Source organism: Lagopus muta, chromosome 7 (genome assembly GCF_023343835.1).
Source record: "Lagopus muta isolate bLagMut1 chromosome 7, bLagMut1 primary, whole genome shotgun sequence".
In the NCBI taxonomy this organism is placed as follows: domain Eukaryota; kingdom Metazoa; phylum Chordata; class Aves; order Galliformes; family Phasianidae; genus Lagopus; species Lagopus muta.
The window spans coordinates 71,811-90,871 of record NC_064439.1 but is presented as its reverse complement, the minus strand read 5'-3'; the positions used below and the strand labels follow the sequence as shown (position 1 = coordinate 90,871).

The 19,061-nt window shown below is 43.0% G+C and overlaps 2 protein-coding genes across 7 annotated transcripts; both read right to left on the bottom strand.

Moving 5' to 3' along the window:
- Window positions 1-301: 301 nt before the first annotated feature.
- On the bottom strand, window positions 302-8,463 carry LOC125696133 (tubulin alpha-3 chain-like). 2 transcript variants are annotated; one of them, XM_048951420.1, is made up of 5 exons: window positions 8,424-8,463; window positions 3,717-3,939; window positions 3,060-3,208; window positions 1,497-2,177; window positions 302-600 (listed from the first exon to the last, which is right to left on the bottom strand). In XM_048951420.1, the coding sequence occupies exons 2-5, from the start codon at window positions 3,835-3,837 to the stop codon at window positions 304-306; spliced, it is 1,248 nt and encodes a 415-aa protein (XP_048807377.1). In that variant the 5' UTR covers window positions 3,838-3,939; window positions 8,424-8,463; the 3' UTR covers window positions 302-303. The 2 variants fall into 2 exon arrangements, with proteins under 2 accessions (XP_048807377.1, XP_048807376.1); XM_048951419.1 differs by lacking the exon at window positions 8,424-8,463 and adding an exon at window positions 6,688-6,924.
- On the bottom strand, window positions 8,250-17,324 carry LOC125696136 (Hermansky-Pudlak syndrome 3 protein-like). Of its 5 annotated transcripts, XM_048951429.1 has the most exons (8): window positions 17,000-17,324; window positions 16,141-16,635; window positions 13,934-14,120; window positions 12,237-12,426; window positions 11,942-12,023; window positions 10,661-10,880; window positions 9,991-10,041; window positions 8,250-9,911 (listed from the first exon to the last, which is right to left on the bottom strand). In XM_048951429.1, the coding sequence occupies exons 1-4, from the start codon at window positions 17,220-17,222 to the stop codon at window positions 12,405-12,407; spliced, it is 927 nt and encodes a 308-aa protein (XP_048807386.1). In that variant the 5' UTR covers window positions 17,223-17,324; the 3' UTR covers window positions 8,250-9,911; window positions 9,991-10,041; window positions 10,661-10,880; window positions 11,942-12,023; window positions 12,237-12,404. The 5 variants fall into 5 exon arrangements, with proteins under 5 accessions (XP_048807386.1, XP_048807385.1, XP_048807384.1 ...); XM_048951428.1 differs by lacking the exon at window positions 9,991-10,041; XM_048951427.1 differs by lacking the exon at window positions 9,991-10,041 and having other exon boundaries at window positions 8,250-9,770.
- Between the last annotated feature and the right edge of the window lie 1,737 nt (window positions 17,325-19,061).

The following is a 19,061-nucleotide window of genomic DNA, read 5'->3' as shown; positions in this document are numbered from 1 at the left end:
TGTAATGGCACTTGCCCTTACTACAGTTAGATAAACTGATAAATAGATAAATAGATAAATACAGTGTTACAGACACGTACACAAGTTTGTAATTTAATCTTTACGTTGTGCAAGACTAGATGCTACCAAAAACTGTAATTTCAAACGGTTCTTACGCAGCAACTGTGTGTGTAAACAGTAACAAAGAAAAAAATGAACAGTACAACATTTAAAACTGCATCTGAAAACAAGCAAGCAAGCGAACAGGATTCTGCAATTCATTTGTTGCTGTTACAGAACACACTTTCTATTACTTCGGCATTTTCAGTATTCATCCTCTTCTTCAGCCTCTGCTTCTACAGAGTCTATCCCAACTTCTTCATAATCTTTTTCAAGGGCAGCCAGATCTTCCCGGGCTTCGGAAAATTCTCCTTCCTCCATTCCTTCCCCAACGTACCAATGTACAAAGGCACGTTTGGCATACATCAAATCGAATTTATGGTCGAGACGAGCCCATGCTTCAGCAATGGCAGTGGTGTTACTCAGCATACATACAGCTCTCTGCACCTTTGCAAGGTCGCCACCTGGCACCACAGTTGGAGGCTGGTAGTTAATGCCCACCTTCAAGAAAACAAGTGAGAACGTCTTTAATTACTGGGAAGCACTGAAGACTTATTTCTGTTAACAACAACAGTAGCCACAACTGTGAACAATTAAATAAAATTATTTTGCGCTTCATCAAAATATTTAACTAAATCCTAAATTCAGGATCTGGTCAAACTGGTCCAGCGTTAGCTACATTGGCCTAGAGGTTATTTTTCCAAGATCATAAGAGCTTACTGGACTCTACAAAGAACATAAGAATCTAGGTCTTTGCAAGTCCTGAATGCATGGACAGTAGCTGGAAGGATGGACCTCTTGTCCGGAAGGTGACACTGCCAGTCAACTGAGAACAAGCAGAAGTAGCTGAACAACCTGATATTCATCTAGTAAAAAGGCGACTTACAGGAGCCTATGTTTAAATGAATCACAACGAAAAGAATAGGTTTGCTCTAGTGATAGCAGTCAGGCTCCACATGTCCGGAAACTGATAGCGTCTACCACTTCAAGGTATCTCAAAACCATTGTTGGGAAATTACTGCACTGAATTCAATAACTTCATGTAGTGTTTCTACATTTGCTTGGGGCTTGCCTATATTCCTTCTGTACAAAGCTCCCGAGATTTTTGAAGACTTGCAGTAAAACCTGGCATTGCTTTTCAGTACTACCTGCTTGTAAATTATTTTCAGACACTCAGTACTGCCTGTTCCTACAAAAACCGTGACTGCTATTCTGTAACTTGTTTTAGAATTTTCATCTGAGTTAAAGTATCAGGGAATTATATTTAAGAATATAATCTGAAATGTAAGCAGTTCAGTAACAGGAACGTTACAGTACAGTACAATGACCGCTACCTCCAAATATCATGTAATTCCTACTATTTCCAAGATCAAGCACTTCAGAAGTTATCAAAGTACCTTGAATCCAGTTGGGCACCAATCCACAAACTGAATGGTACGTTTAGTCTTGATAGTAGCGATAGCTGCGTTGACATCTTTAGGGACAACATCACCTCTGTATAACATACAGCAGGCCATGTATTTACCATGACGTGGGTCACATTTTACCATCTGGTTGGCTGGTTCAAAGCAAGCATTGGTAATTTCAGCCACGGATAACTGCTCATGGTAGGCTTTTTCAGCAGAGATGATAGGGGCATATGTTACCAAGGGGAAATGGATTCGTGGGTACGGAACAAGGTTAGTTTGAAATTCTGTCAGATCTACATTAAGGGCTCCATCAAAACGTAGTGAAGCTGTGATGGATGAAACAATTTGCGCAATTAGTCGATTTAAATTGGTATAAGTGGGACGTTCTATGTCCAGGTTGCGACGACATATATCATAAGTGGCTTCATTATCTACCATGAATGCGCAGTCTGAATGCTCCAGTGTTGTATGCGTAGTTAAAACTGAATTGTAAGGTTCCACTACAGCAGTAGAAACCTGTGGTGCTGGATAAATTGCAAATTCTAGTTTAGATTTTTTGCCATAGTCAACAGAGAGCCTTTCCATGAGCAGAGATGTAAACCCTGAACCAGTGCCTCCTCCAAAACTGTGAAAGATAAGGAAACCTTGCAGCCCAGTGCACAGATCAGCCTATAATAGGATGGAAAAAAGCAAGAGAGAAAAAACATATATTTATTATTACCTTTTCCAAAATCATCAACATTAAAATAAACACTCAAAAGCAATTATTTCCTCATCATTTGTTTTAAAAGGTAACTTTTTTTCTTGCATATCTTTTACTTAAAACCACCACAGCACACCTTGTTCTGAATATGAGTATTTTCTCATTTGAATGTAGCATTTTCCTTTATGCATTTTTTATCCTACTAAAAGCAAGAGCAGTTGTGCATCACTGCGAAAGGTTATTAGAAATTACAGCAGGCTTGCAGCTTTTAAACTACTATTGTACTCTGTATGGCAGCAAGTATCAATTTGGTTTGGAAAAAAGGTATTTTTACAACTTCAGATAGGCAATCACTACTTCACTTTGATTCACATCATGCTAAGTGAATTTCTTACATTACACCAGGTTATGGAAACCTAGAAAGACATGTGAAATTACTGAACGTCCAACCAAAATCTGAGTTTCAGGGTACTGGAAATATTTTGAATGACACATAATGGTGCGATTCAGGTTAAAAATAACAAACAAGTGCTTACAGTCTAAAGATTTTATAACGCACTTCTGAGGTATCCTTAAAATATCTTCAAATAATGATGTTCCACATCACAAGAACTTTCAAGTTTTACTGACTGAATTTTTATTTAACTCAAGAGGGGGGAGGCATGGGACCAAGTTCCCGGTTTTTTGTTTTTCATAATCTATGCATAAAATTCTTAAAAACAAACAACTCCCTCCCCCCCCAGAAAAAAAAAAAAACAACACAAGTGTCATAACAAATTGTAACTACAGGTAGCTCTAGAGCTGTATCTTACTTATTTTAAATATTGATCTGCAGCACGAATTCTTACCACTTTGCGCGTGCGGTCTAACACTAGATCAACAATCTCTTTTCCAACGGTGTAATGGCCTCTGGCATAATTATTAGCTGCATCTTCTTTCCCAGTAATGAGCTGCTCAGGGTGGAACAACTGCCTATATGTGCCTGTACGTACTTCATCTACAAGTGAAAAAATACATATTCCAACATAAAATTTATCTGCTGAGTTCTGCATGTGGTGCCTAGGGATGACATACTACGTAAAAGGAAATGTCAAAAACCTACAGACAGCTTCCATGAACAAACGCAGCAAGAAGTTGGTACAATTTCAGTGTCTTTCTTTAGGGGAAAACATCGGATGCTCACAAAGCAGTATTTGCATCCTGGAACATGGAGGCAACTCAAGAGAACTACACTGCAGGCACAGGCATTCTGGATAGCAATTAAATGAAGCTGTGGATGTAGTGCAGTGACTTGGAAAGATTATCCAAAATCTGCAAAGAAGTTTAATGTTTTCCAAACATTACCCATAGACCATCATTTCATCTCTTTCAAATAACACGAACCAAAAATGTCAAAACATCATCCAGCTATACACCTTTCAGAACCCCTAGTGTTTTGAAAACGCACAAAAGTCTGAAAGGAAAGGAGTAGTTTTACATTGAAGATGTGCATCTTGCGTACGTACCGACTACCGTTGGCTCCAGGTCCACAAACACTGCTCTGGGAACATGTTTACCAGCTCCCGTCTCACTGAAGAAAGTGTTAAATGAATCATCTCCGCCTCCAATAGTTTTGTCACTGGGCATGTGACCATCAGGCTGGATCCCGTGTTCAAGACAATACAATTCCCAGCATGCATTGCCAATCTGAACACCAGCCTGACCAACATGGATGGATATGCATTCACGCTGCAAACAAAAAAAAGGACAATGATAACGTGAGATCTGGGGCTATCCGTCACTTAGATTTCACTCTCAAAATAACTTGCTATCTGTGGGTTATACTGTAGTGATCTTTCCCTGCTGCATTATTACCTCGGCTGCTTGAGTGACAATTAAAATGACCCAACAGTCTGCTGCTAGCATGAATCTACTCACTGCTGCTGATCTACGCTGTCAGGAAAGGAAGGCAAGAGACAGGCGTGGCTGAACCAGGACCTGCTGGTCAAATGGAAGAGCAAGAAGAAAACGTACAGGCAGTGCAAACAGGTACCATGGGAAGACTACAAAGAAGCTGCAAGTCTGTGCAGGGAGGGGGTCAGGAAAGCCAAGGCTCAGCTTGGCCTAACTTTGGCAAGGGATACCAAGAAGAACAAGAAGGGCTTCTACAGGTACCTCATCCAGAAAAGGAAAGTCCAGGAATGCATACCATGCCTAGTAAGTGACACAGGCGATCTGGGAACAACAGACAAGGAGAAGGCTGAGGTACTTAACAACTGCTTTGCTTCAATCTTCTCTGATAACTGCTCGCCAAACAGCCCTCAAATGTTTGGTTTAGCAGGAGGGAACTGGGGAAGCAACGTCCCTCCCACTGTAAGCAAAGATGACGTTTTTGACCACCTGAGGAACCTGAACATCTGCCAGTTTATGAGTCCCGATGAAATGCATCCCAGAGTCCTTAGGGAATTAGCTGATGTGGTCACCAAGCCACTCTCCATGACATCTGCAAAGTCCTGGCAATCAGTCTCTGGTGACTGGAAAAAGTCAACAGCACACCCACTTCTAAGAAGGATAATATGATGACCCTCAAAACTACCAACCCATCAGTCTCACCTCTGTGAGCTAAGGCACATGGAAGGCAGGGAGAACCAGCACGGCTTCACCAAGGCCAAATCCTGCTTGACCAACCTAGCAGCCTTTTATGGCAGTGTCACTGCATCAATGGACAACAGAAGAGCCACGTGTATTTCCAATTTGGAGAGAAGGATGTTGTGGGGTATTGTGTCAGAGTCCTTCAATCACAGTCCTTAAATATATGGAAATATATGAAAATATATATGAAATATATGGATTTGATGAGTGGACTGTTCAATGGATGAACAACTGGCTGCAGAATCGAGTCCAGAGAGCAGTGGCCAATGGCTCAGTGTCCGGATGAAGATCGGTGACAAGCAGCGTCCCCCAGGGATCAGTGCTGGGACTGGTACTCTTTGATACCACCCTCATCAGCAACATCAAAAGTGGGGTCAAGTGCACCCTCAGCAAGTTTGCTAATGACACCAAGCTGTGGGCTGCAGTTGACACACCAGAGGAACAGGATGCCATCCAGAGGGACCTAAGCAGGCTTGAGCAGTGGGTACAGGCGAACGTCACAAAGTAAAACACATTTAGGTTGGATAGAAGGAAACAGTTTTTTACAGCAAGGGTGGCAAAGCACTGGAACAGGCTGCCTAGAGTTGTGGTTGATGCCTCATTCCTGGAGACTTACAAGGCAAGGTGGGATCAAGCCCTGGGCAATCTAATCTAGCTGTGCTTTTCCCTAATCATTGCCGGGGAGTTTGACCAGCTGACCAACTGTAAAGATTCTAGGATTTAACGTTGAGAATGTTGGAGGATCTTAGATACCACGTGGTCACGCAGGATGAATGCAGTATCATCATTCCTTACCACAGAGCACGTATATCCTGTGTATAATATTCCGTTTAGTCTCTTTTTCACCTTTCTTTGGTTTTAGAAGCCTTCTTTATATAATAACCCGCTATTTCCTTGATCTGTTGACAATAATGTACTGAGTAATGTTGCAAGAATTTTTTCTGCACAAGACCTCTAAGTATGTTTTCCTTTACAATAAGCACATAACTAGTGCCAGGCAATCCACTCATATTTGGGTTCCTCTACTAAATCATCTGGGTGAGGAAGCATGGCACTTACATTTAATCACTCAAAACCCCAATTTTGTTTCACATCTGAGACTGAAACTCTTATTCTAGCTTATTATTATATACTATACATATATTATATACTATTACTGTGTATTTAGCTGATCTAGGAAAACACAGAGGTAGAGAGCGTCTTTAAAGCTTCATCAAAACTCTCATCTTCAACTACATGTTTGAATTCTCACCCTCGTGGTTCTGTCACTAGCCTTTTGCCAGTGAGGCTCACTCTGCATTTATCTGCACTTGTATTGGGTTGGCAATGAGCTTCCAACGCTTTCACACCACCCCAGGCTCTCGTTCCCCAGCGCGCAGCCCCGCGCAGTCTGGGGCGGGAGCAGAGGCGCAGACACCGCCGCACAGCCGCGCCCCTTCACGGCACGGTGGCACGCCATTGGCCGCCGGACACACGCCTCTCCTCTGCTTGGCTGCGTGCAGCCCCCAATCGTTTTAGGCACCACAAGAAATGCCGCCGCCGATGCGGTAGGCGTTCTTGTCCCTCAACCGTCGTCCTTCGCACTGCAAAGCCGGTTTCGTTGCTTTTCCACCTGTTTTGTCTCATTTACCACCAGACAACTTCTACACATCACCTCCCTCGAACTCTCAGTTCTCATGTTAATTTCTCCACTCCCACACACGGCCTTACGCCACCGCAGGGCCGCAAGCGGCAGCGCTCCGCGAGCTCCGCCGCAGCACAGGTCACTCTCGACTCCCCAAACCCGCCGCGGCAAAAGCCATCCCAGGTTCCCTTCCTCTCCCCAACCCGAGTTCCCACTCCCACCATGGCGCCTCGTTAGGCTCAGGAGCCTCGACTGCACGGCACTCCACACGAACACGTCTGCAGCCGAAGAGACGCAACGGCCGTCAGGTAACGGTCCGGAGAGCCCTTGCGCGCTGCTTTCCCATTGGCTGTCACCCGGGCCAGAGGCGAACGGCGGCCACCGATTCGCCAGTGCGCTCTTCTCCTCACGTGGGGTGCTAACTGCCGCTAACTGAGTTAACTGAAGGAATCCAAAATATGTGGCTTAACAAGCTAATGCACTTTATGGAGCTAGTTTCTTAGCCTCGAGGAAAACGTGCTGTGATGCTTTGAGTTTGGTAGACAAAGAATTAACAAGACATGGGCAGTGGAATAATGTGCCCTGGTAGCTGGTTACAGTCCTGGAAGTCTGACAAAAAAGCAGGAAAGCAGAGGTACAACCAAATGAATTGTCAGGTTTTTGCATAGTTTATGTAAAACAAACTTTCAGGTTTAGATGTAAGCTGGAGAAACAATTCCTGACTATGAATGAGAGATTTAACTTTGTTTCCTTTTTCAAGCTAAAATTCCATTGGCAAGGGACCCATTTCAACGGCTAGCCAAGCTACATCACTGCTTGTTTTAAAAAATAATGTATATTTTGCAGAGTGGCTGAGTTAAAAAATGATTATGAAACTAACCACCAGTATTGTTTTCTCTTAACTAGATGATGGTTCAGTGTTCCAAAGCCAAATAAAAAACTTAACGGAGTTAGTGGCAAGTTGTACAGTGACTTGAGCTTCTGAGTTTCTCGGTGGTGCTTTTTTTTAATGATTATTTTTTGCTTTTCACAAGGTATAAGCAGGCTTTGGATATTGTTCTTTCTTGGAGTGTGGCATGGTCTGCAAGTGAGGTTCTGCAGTCACGAACTTTAGCATCTTTAATTCCAAAGACAAAGCTATTAGCCACCTTTGTCCCCTGCATTAAAAGCTTCTGAATTATCGTTTTGAGTATAGCAGTGATTCAGTTATTACACTGACTACAAACTTCACAAAAAAGTCTTTGTATCAAATTATACTGATGGGGTGATTTAAAGAGGCCTGTACAGTTCTGCTAATGCTGCCTGTTAATTATGGAGAAAATAATGGCAGAAAATGACAATGTTAATTTATTGAACATTATAAGGTAAGTCAAGGGTTAGTGTAAATTTTTTTTTTTTTCCCCAGTTTTAATTATTTACTAACTATACTTGTTAATCTGAAACATACAGGTTTTATCTTATTCAGTATCTTATCTTCTGGAATGTAATAAAACTTACATGCTAAACCAAATTTTCAGGTTGGTGTAGTCTCATGCTTTTTACACTTACAGTTGTCTGCAACTGAAAGTCAAAGAACCTGCTGATTCACTTGTAAGTGTACAGAAAAGGGGAGCAAAACTAAGACTGTTCAGCTGACCTCGAGAGTACTTTTAAGTTACCCAGAGAATATTTGTGTGCATGCCAAACTTCAGTGTTTGTACTTGCTGGGTAAAGTATATTTTGTAGCTGTAGATTGTAATTACTAACTCTTCCTGCTTCCAAACAACTTCAAATAATTAAAAAAAAAAAAAAAAAAAAAAGTGGTTAGTTGTAACATTATGACTGAGAGTTCAAATGCTATTAACTTTTAAATAGCTGTAAGTTACTTTGACCTGGACCTCCTTTTTACCATTTTTTTTGCTGAACAATGACCAGGACCTCAATTAACTCTCACATGCAGATCATAGCTTCTCCTTACCAGCAAACAGTAGCAGGTTGTTAATTGTTTATCTCCAGGATTAAAGCTGAACAACCCTTACTAGCTTCCTGCCAAAATCCTCCTTTATAAAGATATAAGAAAATACATGTCTCTGGACTAATACAGATTACAGGTACCACACTGAATGCTAAGTAATTCGGTTCTGTTTACACTTGTAGCTAAAGGATGGATCTGAACTAATGGCAAACAGCAGCCACCCTCTCTTCAGAAGGCTGTTACTGTGAGTTTTGTCTTGTACTTTTACTACTTTTCTCTGTCTCAAAATATAGCGCGTGGCATGATGGTGGCCATGCACACAAGGAAGAGAGTTTTCCTAACCCGTGTAGGTACAGCTACTTCATCTTTACTTGCCAAGATAGCATCACTACTGTTTGTTTTAAAAACAGTACCACGTTACAGATTGTTCTTCAGTAACCAAAATACAGATTCTCTTAGCTCCATTCTGCAGGTACTTCTTCCAGCAGCAACCTGGCACTTGATTACATACTCCATTAAAAATTACAGAACTAGAAGCTGCACATTTGTTAATGACAGCTAGAATGGAATGAACAAAGTTGGGTTATTTTAGATTGCTCCAAAGATCTCTTTTTTATTTTCTCAAGAGTTTACAAAAAAAACCAGAAAAGCATGACAAGTTTTTATTTTTGCACGAAGATTTCAAGTAACAGAAAAACTCCGTTTACTAAGCCTGAAGAATACAGAACTGAACAAATGCATTCTGCCACGCTGTAGGCACTATGTGTAAAAACCTGGTCAAAACATCAGTGCAATTGGGACTAGAAGATCAAAGCAGTGCTATTACTTTTATCTCTCACTAATGGTAAAGCAGAATGGCAATCATTTAGTGTATGAGCAATCTCACAAATCACATTTGAGACCTAAAATAGCAAGCAAAGGAGTCATTGCTAATCACCTTAATGAGCTAAGGTGCAAACCCAGTTTCAATGAATACATTGAGCCAGCTGATCACAACATAAGGAAAATGAATTCTGCTTCCTAGCTCTTGCTTTATCTGTAGCACTGCAGAGGCCTTCAGCCAAGAATTTTTTCCATCAAGCTACTCGCAAGCATAATTGTCCATCATCTACAGCCTTTCCTAGCTGTTAGTTCTGGAACAAGTCCTTGTAGTGCCAGTGTTTGAAAATGGCACTTCGACTGAAGGTAGGAGTCCAGTTTCTTCTTGATGTTATCAAAAGAATCCACTCCCATATAGTCAGCTTGGCCTTGTTCCCACCGAGCCTTGCGTTCTTCTGAAGATATGGTTGGTAATACTGGTGGTGGTGGTGCCGATACCGACATATGGGACACTGCCTCTGTAACCTCTGCCTAAAATAAAAGGCAGACTAAAAAATACAGACAGATGTTGCATACTTTAAGCAAGCAACAGGCCACATAAGAGGGCAACCAAGTAGATGTTCTCATGCATAGCACCAAGCATCACCAACAAGCAGGGACTGTGCAGCTTTCCTAGCAAAATAAAGCAGAGTAACAAATCATTCAAGGAAAGAGGTGGGGGAGGGAGGGTCAGGGGCTTAGCTCTTCATACCTCTCTACAAAAGCCACAAGAGAAAGCCAGAGTATAGATCAAGCCTGATAGCTGCAAACAGCTCATCAGAAAAAGTTTACAAGAGATAGAGCACATCTCCAAAGTTCTGTAACTTTAGGCTGAGAAGGATTAAAAACTTGAATCAGTCACTGTACTAATCTGAGACTCAAGTTTGCAGACATACTACTGAATTCTGTTTAAGAACTAGAATAAGAAGCATTATTTTGGTTTTGCAAGTATCAACATTTATTACTGCAAGTCTATTTAAGTAGCCTATTCCCTAATTATTGCAGGCCTACCTAGGTAGGTTGTACCATGCAAGACTGCAAGTGTATGTATACTGCATGCTCAACTGGGGGTTCTCATGTTTGAATAGCTGCAGCACATTAAGGATGAGTTTACTGAAGTTACTACACTGTCATTTCTGGTGCATCATTCTGCACTTAATTTTAAGCATAGCAATCAACTATGCTCCAGACCACTTAATATTCTTCTAATCTGCATTATTCTTTATTCCAGAAATGAAAGAAGAAAAAAACCAAGAATCTCTGCATCTCACTAACTAATCCACACCCACGCTTTCAGTTGCACAGGAGGGGAAACAAGTGAGATCACACAAAGTCTATTCTGTTTGCATAGGTAGTTTCCACAGGAATATTAAGATACATACCAGGTTTGCACTTGTGGTATTTTCTTCATCAACTTCTTTCTGTTCTAGTAAGGGTAAAATATTAACTGTATAGGTGTCCCACCACATGTTGAGGAATTCTGGGTGAACAATTTTAGGGTCATTGATATTGCCTTCTACACTTTTTGGTCTGGAGTCATACGTATAGTTCCATGGCTTTGTGCTTCCCAGAAAATGCACCGCTTCAGTACTTGAACCAAACCTGTTGGAAAGAGAAAGTCAGAGCCCATAATTTGGAAGTATCTAGAAAACAAGTGCTTTGACTATCAGACAAGAAAAATTAACCTGTGTTTTTGTAAGTATCCAGAAAATAGAAACAGGAATATATTTAGGAGACTAAACACTAAAGGGAGGATTGTCAATGCCTACTGGGGCTGAAAGCATCACTACTTAAAACGCAAACAATTCTACATTACACAGGTCAGAATACAGCTTAAACCTAATGAACTATTTAAGTACTCACAGCCAACTCTTTAGGTAGTGATGATCACAGCTCAGGAGACAGCAGTCTCAAGCAGCCACTGCAATCAGAGCTAGTTTTAAAAGTGAAAGAAAGTCTACTGCAAAGTCAGTGATCCAGCTAGCTAAGCATTACAAGCATTATATAGTCAATGTATTAGAGAAACCCTAAATCTTTCCATAGAAGGGAACACCAGAAGGGCCTTCTACAAGAAGGCTGCCTCTGCAAAATAAAGCCTTTTATAATCAAGGCATTTGAGAACTTCTGAACTTCAGAACTTCTTCAAAAAAAAAAAAAAGAAAGAAAGAAAGAAAGAAGAACCAACACACAAACCAACACATTATCAGGTAGGCAGACATGTTCAAATGTTTACACTCCTCTTAAGAAAACTGCCAGTTCAGAGACACCCGAGAAAGGGAACAAAAATAAAAAAGAAGAAAGAGAGAAAAGACCAAAGTTTAAGTTTCAAGACAGGCCGGTTCTGCAAACATCGTCAGCCGCAATATGGGAAATCTCTGCTCCCTCCATTCAGATTTATACAGGAGAGTATGATTTTTGTTCTAAGTGTACATGATTTTACAGGTTTTTAAAATATTCTATTAATCCTCTAGAATCTTAAACAGCAATAACAGATTGCAGCGATACACCTGCAGACCATTAAATTAGAATATGCCACAGGCTGATGTAAAATATTAATTTTGGATGTTATTTGTCATAGCGAATAGAAACAAATGGGATTTTGGTATGAAACACAACTGCCATATTGCTGCCCCATTCTTTTAGAAAAAATATGAGATATGCACCTTCACAGTTGTATCAATGCATGGATCTTCATCACGAGCTGCTGCTGCACTGCACCGCACTGTGTAACACTGCAGGCTCTCACTAGAAGGAAAGAAGAAACACTGATGAAGAAAAAAAGTGAAAACTTGAATTAATCCAGCACAAAAACTAGACAGAATCAGCTCTGTGATGCAGACAGATGGGCATTCTGCACTAAAACATTAATCCACCCAGAATGACCGAAGAGGCTGCGAAGGACTCATAAATGAGCCAAAGAGGAAAATATATTAAAAAAAAAAAAAAAAAGAAAGTTACCTTGTAATGACATGCAGGAACTGTGGAGTAAGAACTGCCTGCTCTGACCTCTCCGAGCACTGGTAAGTAGAAATCAGTTCTACTAACTTCCCAACAGAGTAGAGATATCCAACATGAGGCAAAGAAAAAAAGCAGAAGAGACTCAGTAGTTCTCTCTTCTCAGTTTCCTCATTTGCTGTCATAGAACTCCCTAGACATAACAATAAAAAAGGCATCTCATATACTTCATAAATCAAAACCATTCTGTTTCTTTGTGACCTGATGCCTAAACTACACTCTCAGACGTGCCCAAGTTCCAGACCAGTTGTATTAGTAGCTATTGAAAAGAATATGAACAACAGCATATCAGCAGGTAACAATCAATTTGTTATCTCATCGGAAGTAATTTACAACAGAAGCATGGATGTACTCACAAGTGAAGAATTTCCATAGATCGAACAGCACATGGAAACTGGGAAAAAAGAAACTGGGAAAAAGAGGGGAGATCTAGATGAGATATAAAGAAGTTTTTACAGTAAGGTTGGTGAGGTACTGACACAGGCTGGCCAGAGAGGTGCCCTGTCCCTGCAGACATGCAAGGTAAGGCTGGATGGGGCTGTAAGCACCTGATCGACCTGTGGGCATCTCCATTCACTGCAGGGGAGTTGGACCAAATGACTTTTAAGTGTTCTTCAACTGAACACAATGTAACATGGCGCAGCCCTCAGTCCTACTCTTCTTTCCTATTGCATCTCATCCTTTTCCTTGCTTTGGAATTCACAGCTGGACTGCAATACCAGTGCTTCAACAGTTTTAGATGAAAGTTTAAAGGATTTGATTACTAACAAAACCAAAGGTGTTGTTTTTTAGGGCTGAAGATACTTAGTAAACTCCCCGTTCCCAGCTGCACAAAGGGAGAACTTTTTTTTGGGTAAAAAGTACTTAAGTAACCATCGCTTCAGCTGGAGTTGAACCCCACAGAACAAACAAGCAGAAGGCAGTGCCTTGATCGCTGTCAGGACTGGTGATTATTTCTGACTGTCACATTTTGTAGCAGGCTTGTTGTAAATATTAAGAAAATTGCACACAAGTTACTCCAGAATAAGGTGTGTAAAACTGCTCTGCTAGTTTGGCATGAAAGTATAAGAACTGTGGGTGGCCAAATGCTGGAAAAGGCTGCCCAGTAAGGAGCTACTCAAACTCAGCTGGATCGAGTCCTGGAAAGCCTAGTCCAGCTGATCCTGCCCAAGCAAGGAGATGTTAAGGAGAGGGACTCAGCAAGTCCCTTCCAATCTAAAGGATTTTGTCATCCAGTATGCTGAGAAAATACCATCCCTCCTGATACATCACAAGCGAAGCTGTCATGTGTGCCCTTCATGGAATACAAGGATGTACAATGAAAACTGGTATTAAACATCACCAATACTGCAAAATCACCAGTTAAATCGCATTTAACTGTACTAACTAGCCACTTTCACAACATTAAATAAACCTTAGGATTTGCAAGGCCAAGTAAGGACCTTCATTTGCATCACAGTTATCTTCACAGCAGACAAAAAAAAAAAAAAAAGCAACAACATAAAAAATACACAGCACACAAACATCCCAGAAGCCAAAACACCAGGATTTTCCTTTCAGCAAGATGTGAGCTCATTCTGGTTACATGGAATTACTAACATAGCAGTTAACCCTTGCAGGGGAAAATGCATTTGTAATACCTGAAAAGGAGATACTGCACTTGAAAGTGCTTCTTGCCTTCTGTAGACAACTCTGTGGACTCAAGTGTGATGGGTATCTTACAAAGCTTACTTTCTTCCCCAAGCAGTTCCACTGGCTTCCGACATATGACAAACTCATCTAATTCAAGCTGCAAACTATGAGCTGCAAGGTCTTCATCTTTTATACCTAAACAATGGAAATGTATCAAAGTGTTCAAACAATTCCATTTAGCAATAAGAAAACACTGACACTGATACAATATCGACTAAAAACTGCAACTACAGGAAACCAATTAGCATTGGCTTCCACAAACTATGACGTTTTGAGACGAGCTACACTAGAAAACAAGAACAATCGACTTTTCACATAAACCATACCCTGGGCTGCCTCAGAAATGAAGCCAGCAGGGCAAAGGAGGTGGTTCTCACCCTCTGCTCCCCCAGTCCTTCACAGAGCTACATTCAGCTCCGGGCCCCAGCACAGGAACACAGGCCTGTAGGAGTGGGGACACAGGAGCCCGCAGGGATGCCCAGAGGCTGAGTGCCTCTGCTGCAGGGACAGGCTGACAGCCGGGGTTGCTGGAGAAGGCTCCGGGGAAAAATGATCGTGGCCTTCCAATAGCTAAACAGGGCTTATGAAAAAGATGAAGAGACTTTTTCCATGCGCATGGAGAGACGTGACGTGGTGTAATGGCTTTAAACCGAGACAGAGCAGAGTTACATCCGACATAAGAAAGAAATTCTTCTCTCAGAGGGCAGCGAGGGCCTGGCACTGCTGCCCAGGGCAGCTGTAGGTGCCCTATCCCTGGGGGCAGTCAGGGCCAGGCTGGATGGGTTTGGGCACCTTGTCTATGGGAGGTGCCCCTGCCCACAGCAGGGGTTGGAACTGGACGGACTCTGAGGTCCCTACCAACCCACCCATTTTGTGACTCTATTAAAAGGCAAGCTGCTCAGTATAAGGCAAATCCAAAGCAACCTGTTAAAAAAATGTTGTCATTTGGTTGAAAAGGTTTTCAGAAAGAAAAAGGTAGCTATGATACAAGGTTGTGTGATCTTCAACACACCTAAGTTCCAGAAAACAAATCCTAATTGCACCCAAAAATGTTTTGAGCTTTTCTATTTGGCTTTAAGTATTGAAAACAACCCAGTGTGACTTGTCTGCGCTAAAATCCATTGTCCACCAATGAAGAAAACTCCATTTGATATCTTTCCCATCTGAAATTTTATTGACCTCTGTTTTTTTTTTAAGGTGTAGTTTCCATTTCAAGAAGCACAAACCTTTTAAAATTTCTTAAATTATAAATGAAAGATTTTCTAACAGCTTTCTGCTCGGATAACCAAGATGTTATAATCACAATATAATTGTGTATAATCAATAGAATCATAGAATCATAGAATCACTAAGGTTGGAAAAGACCTAAAAGACCACCCAGTCCAACCGTTCACCTATTCCCAATAGCTCCTACTAAACCATGTCCCTCAACGCAACATCCAGTCTTTCCTTGAACACCCCCAGGGTCGGTGACTCCACCACCTCCCTGGGCAGTCCATTCCAGTGCCTGACCACCCTTTCTGAAAAGTAATACTTCCTCATGTCCAGACTGAATCTCCCCTGCCGTAGCTTGAAACCATTCCCCCTGGTCCTATCACTAATGACACGAGAGAAGAGGCCGACCCCCAGCTCACTACAACCTCCCTTCAGGAAGTTATAGAGAGCAATAAGGTCTCCCCTGAGCCTCCTCTTCTCCAGGCTGAACATATAGATAACACAATAGATATCAAGATGTTATAATCGCAATATAATCAAGAGAGAAAGGCAAAGCAGACAACGAACACAAAAAGAGAATAAGTGGAAGAGCTTACCCTTGGGTTGAGCTCACCAGAAGACACCAAAAGAGGGGATCTCCAGAAGAGATCCTTCCCCTCTGGTAGCCAGCTCTTAAATAGGTCCAGCAGGGGTGAATTGCCTTCACCTGTGCTCCTCTGGCTGACTCATGGCTCACCTCAGGTGATTAATCAGAGGCTCAGGCCGTGACTCAGCAGTTCCCATACACTGCTGTTGATCTGATTTTTAGGTGGGAGCTAGTCAGGTTAATTCCCACACATTGCAAGCAGGCAGTATGGAATGATATCACGTTTGAGCCTTCTTTATGAATGACAGTAATCAGCAGATTCTCAGTCTGAAAAAGTTCAATATCTGTACTTACCTCCATCCACCAGCTTTTCTGTTGTACTAACTTGATATGCGCATTGCTCTCCCCTGTCTGCACTATGCTGGACCAGGTCCAGTTTCAGGATTAGAACATCCAACTCTGTTGTTATCGCTATGTGCCTAGTGCAAAATGCAACTTCGGCAGGAATGAAGTTATCAGTGTGTAAAATTAAGGAGCGTTCAAAGTCTAATACTGTCAAATTCTGGTTTATGACCAGGTATTTCAAACAGAACATGACTAGCTTATTCCTGCAGCCCACAAGAAGATCTCCATGTACAGGACAACATGAAATACACAGCGGAGGATCTGAAAGTGCCATTTCCACTATCGACATCTGCTCTTTTAAGGTTTCCGTGTACGACTCCTCCATCTTGTGACCCACCATCCGGACACAAACACGAGAACTGCCTGCAGACATGCATCGCCAGTTCACATAAGCTCTTAGGAAAGTTGCTTTGCTTTTCTCTTCAATCGTCACCAAATAGACTCCTTAAGGGAAAGCAGAAGGACTGTTAAGTCGTTAAAGAACACACAACAGCGTTTGAGCTGCTTACCTGCGAACCCAATAAAATACATCACAAAATGTACCTTAAATTCTCAGCTCTCACATAGCGTTCCAGAGTACAGCCTTTACCGGGTTTTCTTCAATGAGAGATCTCGAGCGCAAATTAATTCGCTAGGTAAACGTACTTCACGTACTGTTAAAGGAAAACACACGGCTCCAGAGCTCCGACGCTACTTCGACGGGGGCCCACTGTAAGAGCAGCGCTCTTCTCAGAGGAGACGCCGCGGCCAGGCAGCAGCTCCGGGCTCCGCGCTCCGCGCTCGCAGAGGCCACCCGCCCGGCACTGACCTGCACGGCTGTGCGCCATGCGCAGCACGGGGCCCAGGGTGGCGAAGGAGCCCAAGGGCTCGCAGCGGCCCTCGCGGCGTACGGCGAACACCTCCACCCCGCAGCTGGCCGCCGCGCTGGCCGCGAACAGCACGTCGCGGCCGCGGCAGAACTGCGCCGGCTCCTGCTTGCAGGGCACTACTCTCTGCGACCCGAACGGGTGCAAGTTGTAAAGCCGCACCATGACCGCCGAACACCGGCACCGCTCGGAGGTTTCCTGCGGCGGCGCCCCGCCTCGCCACCTTCCGCCTCCGCGCGCCCTTCCGCAGCGCGCGGCGCTCCTCGGGGGCGGGGCGCAGGACGCCGAGCGCAGCTCCGTGCCCCGGGAGGCCCCGCCCGCCCCCTGGACACGCCTCCGCGCCGTCACGCGCCGCTTTGTACGGGTTGCGTTATCGGGTTGCGGCGTCGGTGCTTTCAGGCGTGCTCTTGCATCGCAGCGTGTTGTGCCGTAAGCGGCGCCAGCTCCTCGCGCTGCGGATTTCGCGAGCGGGAGGCAAACCCGGAACGGAGCGCTGAAGGGAGGCAGGCGGCGCGAGGAGCGGCGCCGTGGGAGCGGGAAGTGCCGCTGTGGACGGCGAGTGCTGTTTCTGAGCGGCTCTCCAGCTGCCCAGCTGCCAAGCTGGACGGCGTCTCTCCGAGCCAGATGTAGAAGCCGGCGTTTACCTTTGTTGAACTGCATGCCGTTGATGATTGTCCAATGCTCCCGTAGATCCAGGACCCCCCCCCAGGCTGTCATCCCCAGTGTTAACAGCACCTTCCTCCTGTCAATCAGCGCGCTTCTAAGGATGGATTCAATTAATACAAAGATGAAGTAATAATGCTGTCAGTGATGCTGATTCTTCATCCATCCTGAGGCTTGAGCAATGTAACTAAGGAGCCTGTTCGAGGTAGAATTCAGTGTGTGATTTTCGAAAGCCACGATAGTGCTCAAATGGCAGGCTACTCACGAGAGAGCCCTTCCTTGCTTATTAGGTGCAGGTAAGTGCTCAACTGTTAAACTTAAGATGGACCTAGACGGCACTGGTTACTGGTTTATCGCTAGAATCCTCAGCTCCTCCTGTACCTGTACGAGAGACGACAGCAGCAGAAGACTCAGTTTGTAGTTACGAACAGGACCAGTGTTTGGGCTGGCACTATCTGAATTCAAGGAACCAGTAGCTCTGTACTTTGTAATACTGTGGTTTCCTGCTCTGAAGATTGTTTTGAAGCTGCTTCTGATGTTGTGATGATGTGCATCCCTTTCAACAGCAAGTATAATTTAGAATTCAGTTGCAGGCTTTCAGTAATACTTTCTCGAGTATTCAAAGTCATCCATCTCTTTCTTTTTTCCTACTAGCGTACAAAGAAGTTCCATGTTAAGAAAGTAAAATGTAAAAGCTTAGAAATTGTTACAGGCATGAGACAGAAGTTCATCCTTTGGTAAAGTAAAAATAGCACGTACATCACTATATGCTTTTTTGGTATTTTTTAAATTACAAAAGCAGAATACTCAGCAAGTAAATCAGATCTGGTGCATTAGCTTTAATTTAGATTTTAAAATGTCTGCTGCAGCATACTATTCTAGTTAGTAGAGAGTTAACTGTTACATTAAAAGCACGTAGATATATTCTCCTTCTCTTTATCCAGAGATATCCCTATTAACTTTAACCAGAAATACTAGCTGAAACAGTGTAGCTAGATTGGACTAAAACTGAAGGCTTTTGGAGGCTTTTGGGATATGTACTGTTACTATCAGACAGTGTAAAATTACAGCACTACAAAGCAGGTTTTGTAGAGGTTGCCTCAAATGACATTCCACCTAGAAAAAAAAAAAGAACACACAATCTGTGAAGAGAAGCATCTGCTACTTAACACCAGTCAGTTGCATCCAGTCTTTTCACTGAAAACCATACGGCTTTTCTGAAAAACTAAACCCAACCCACCCAACCAGCCAGAAACAAAAAAACCACACCACAAAATAACTGCCCGCTGCACTGCATGTGGAGAGTCGCACGCGCAGTGGAATGACCGAGTAGGCGCATGC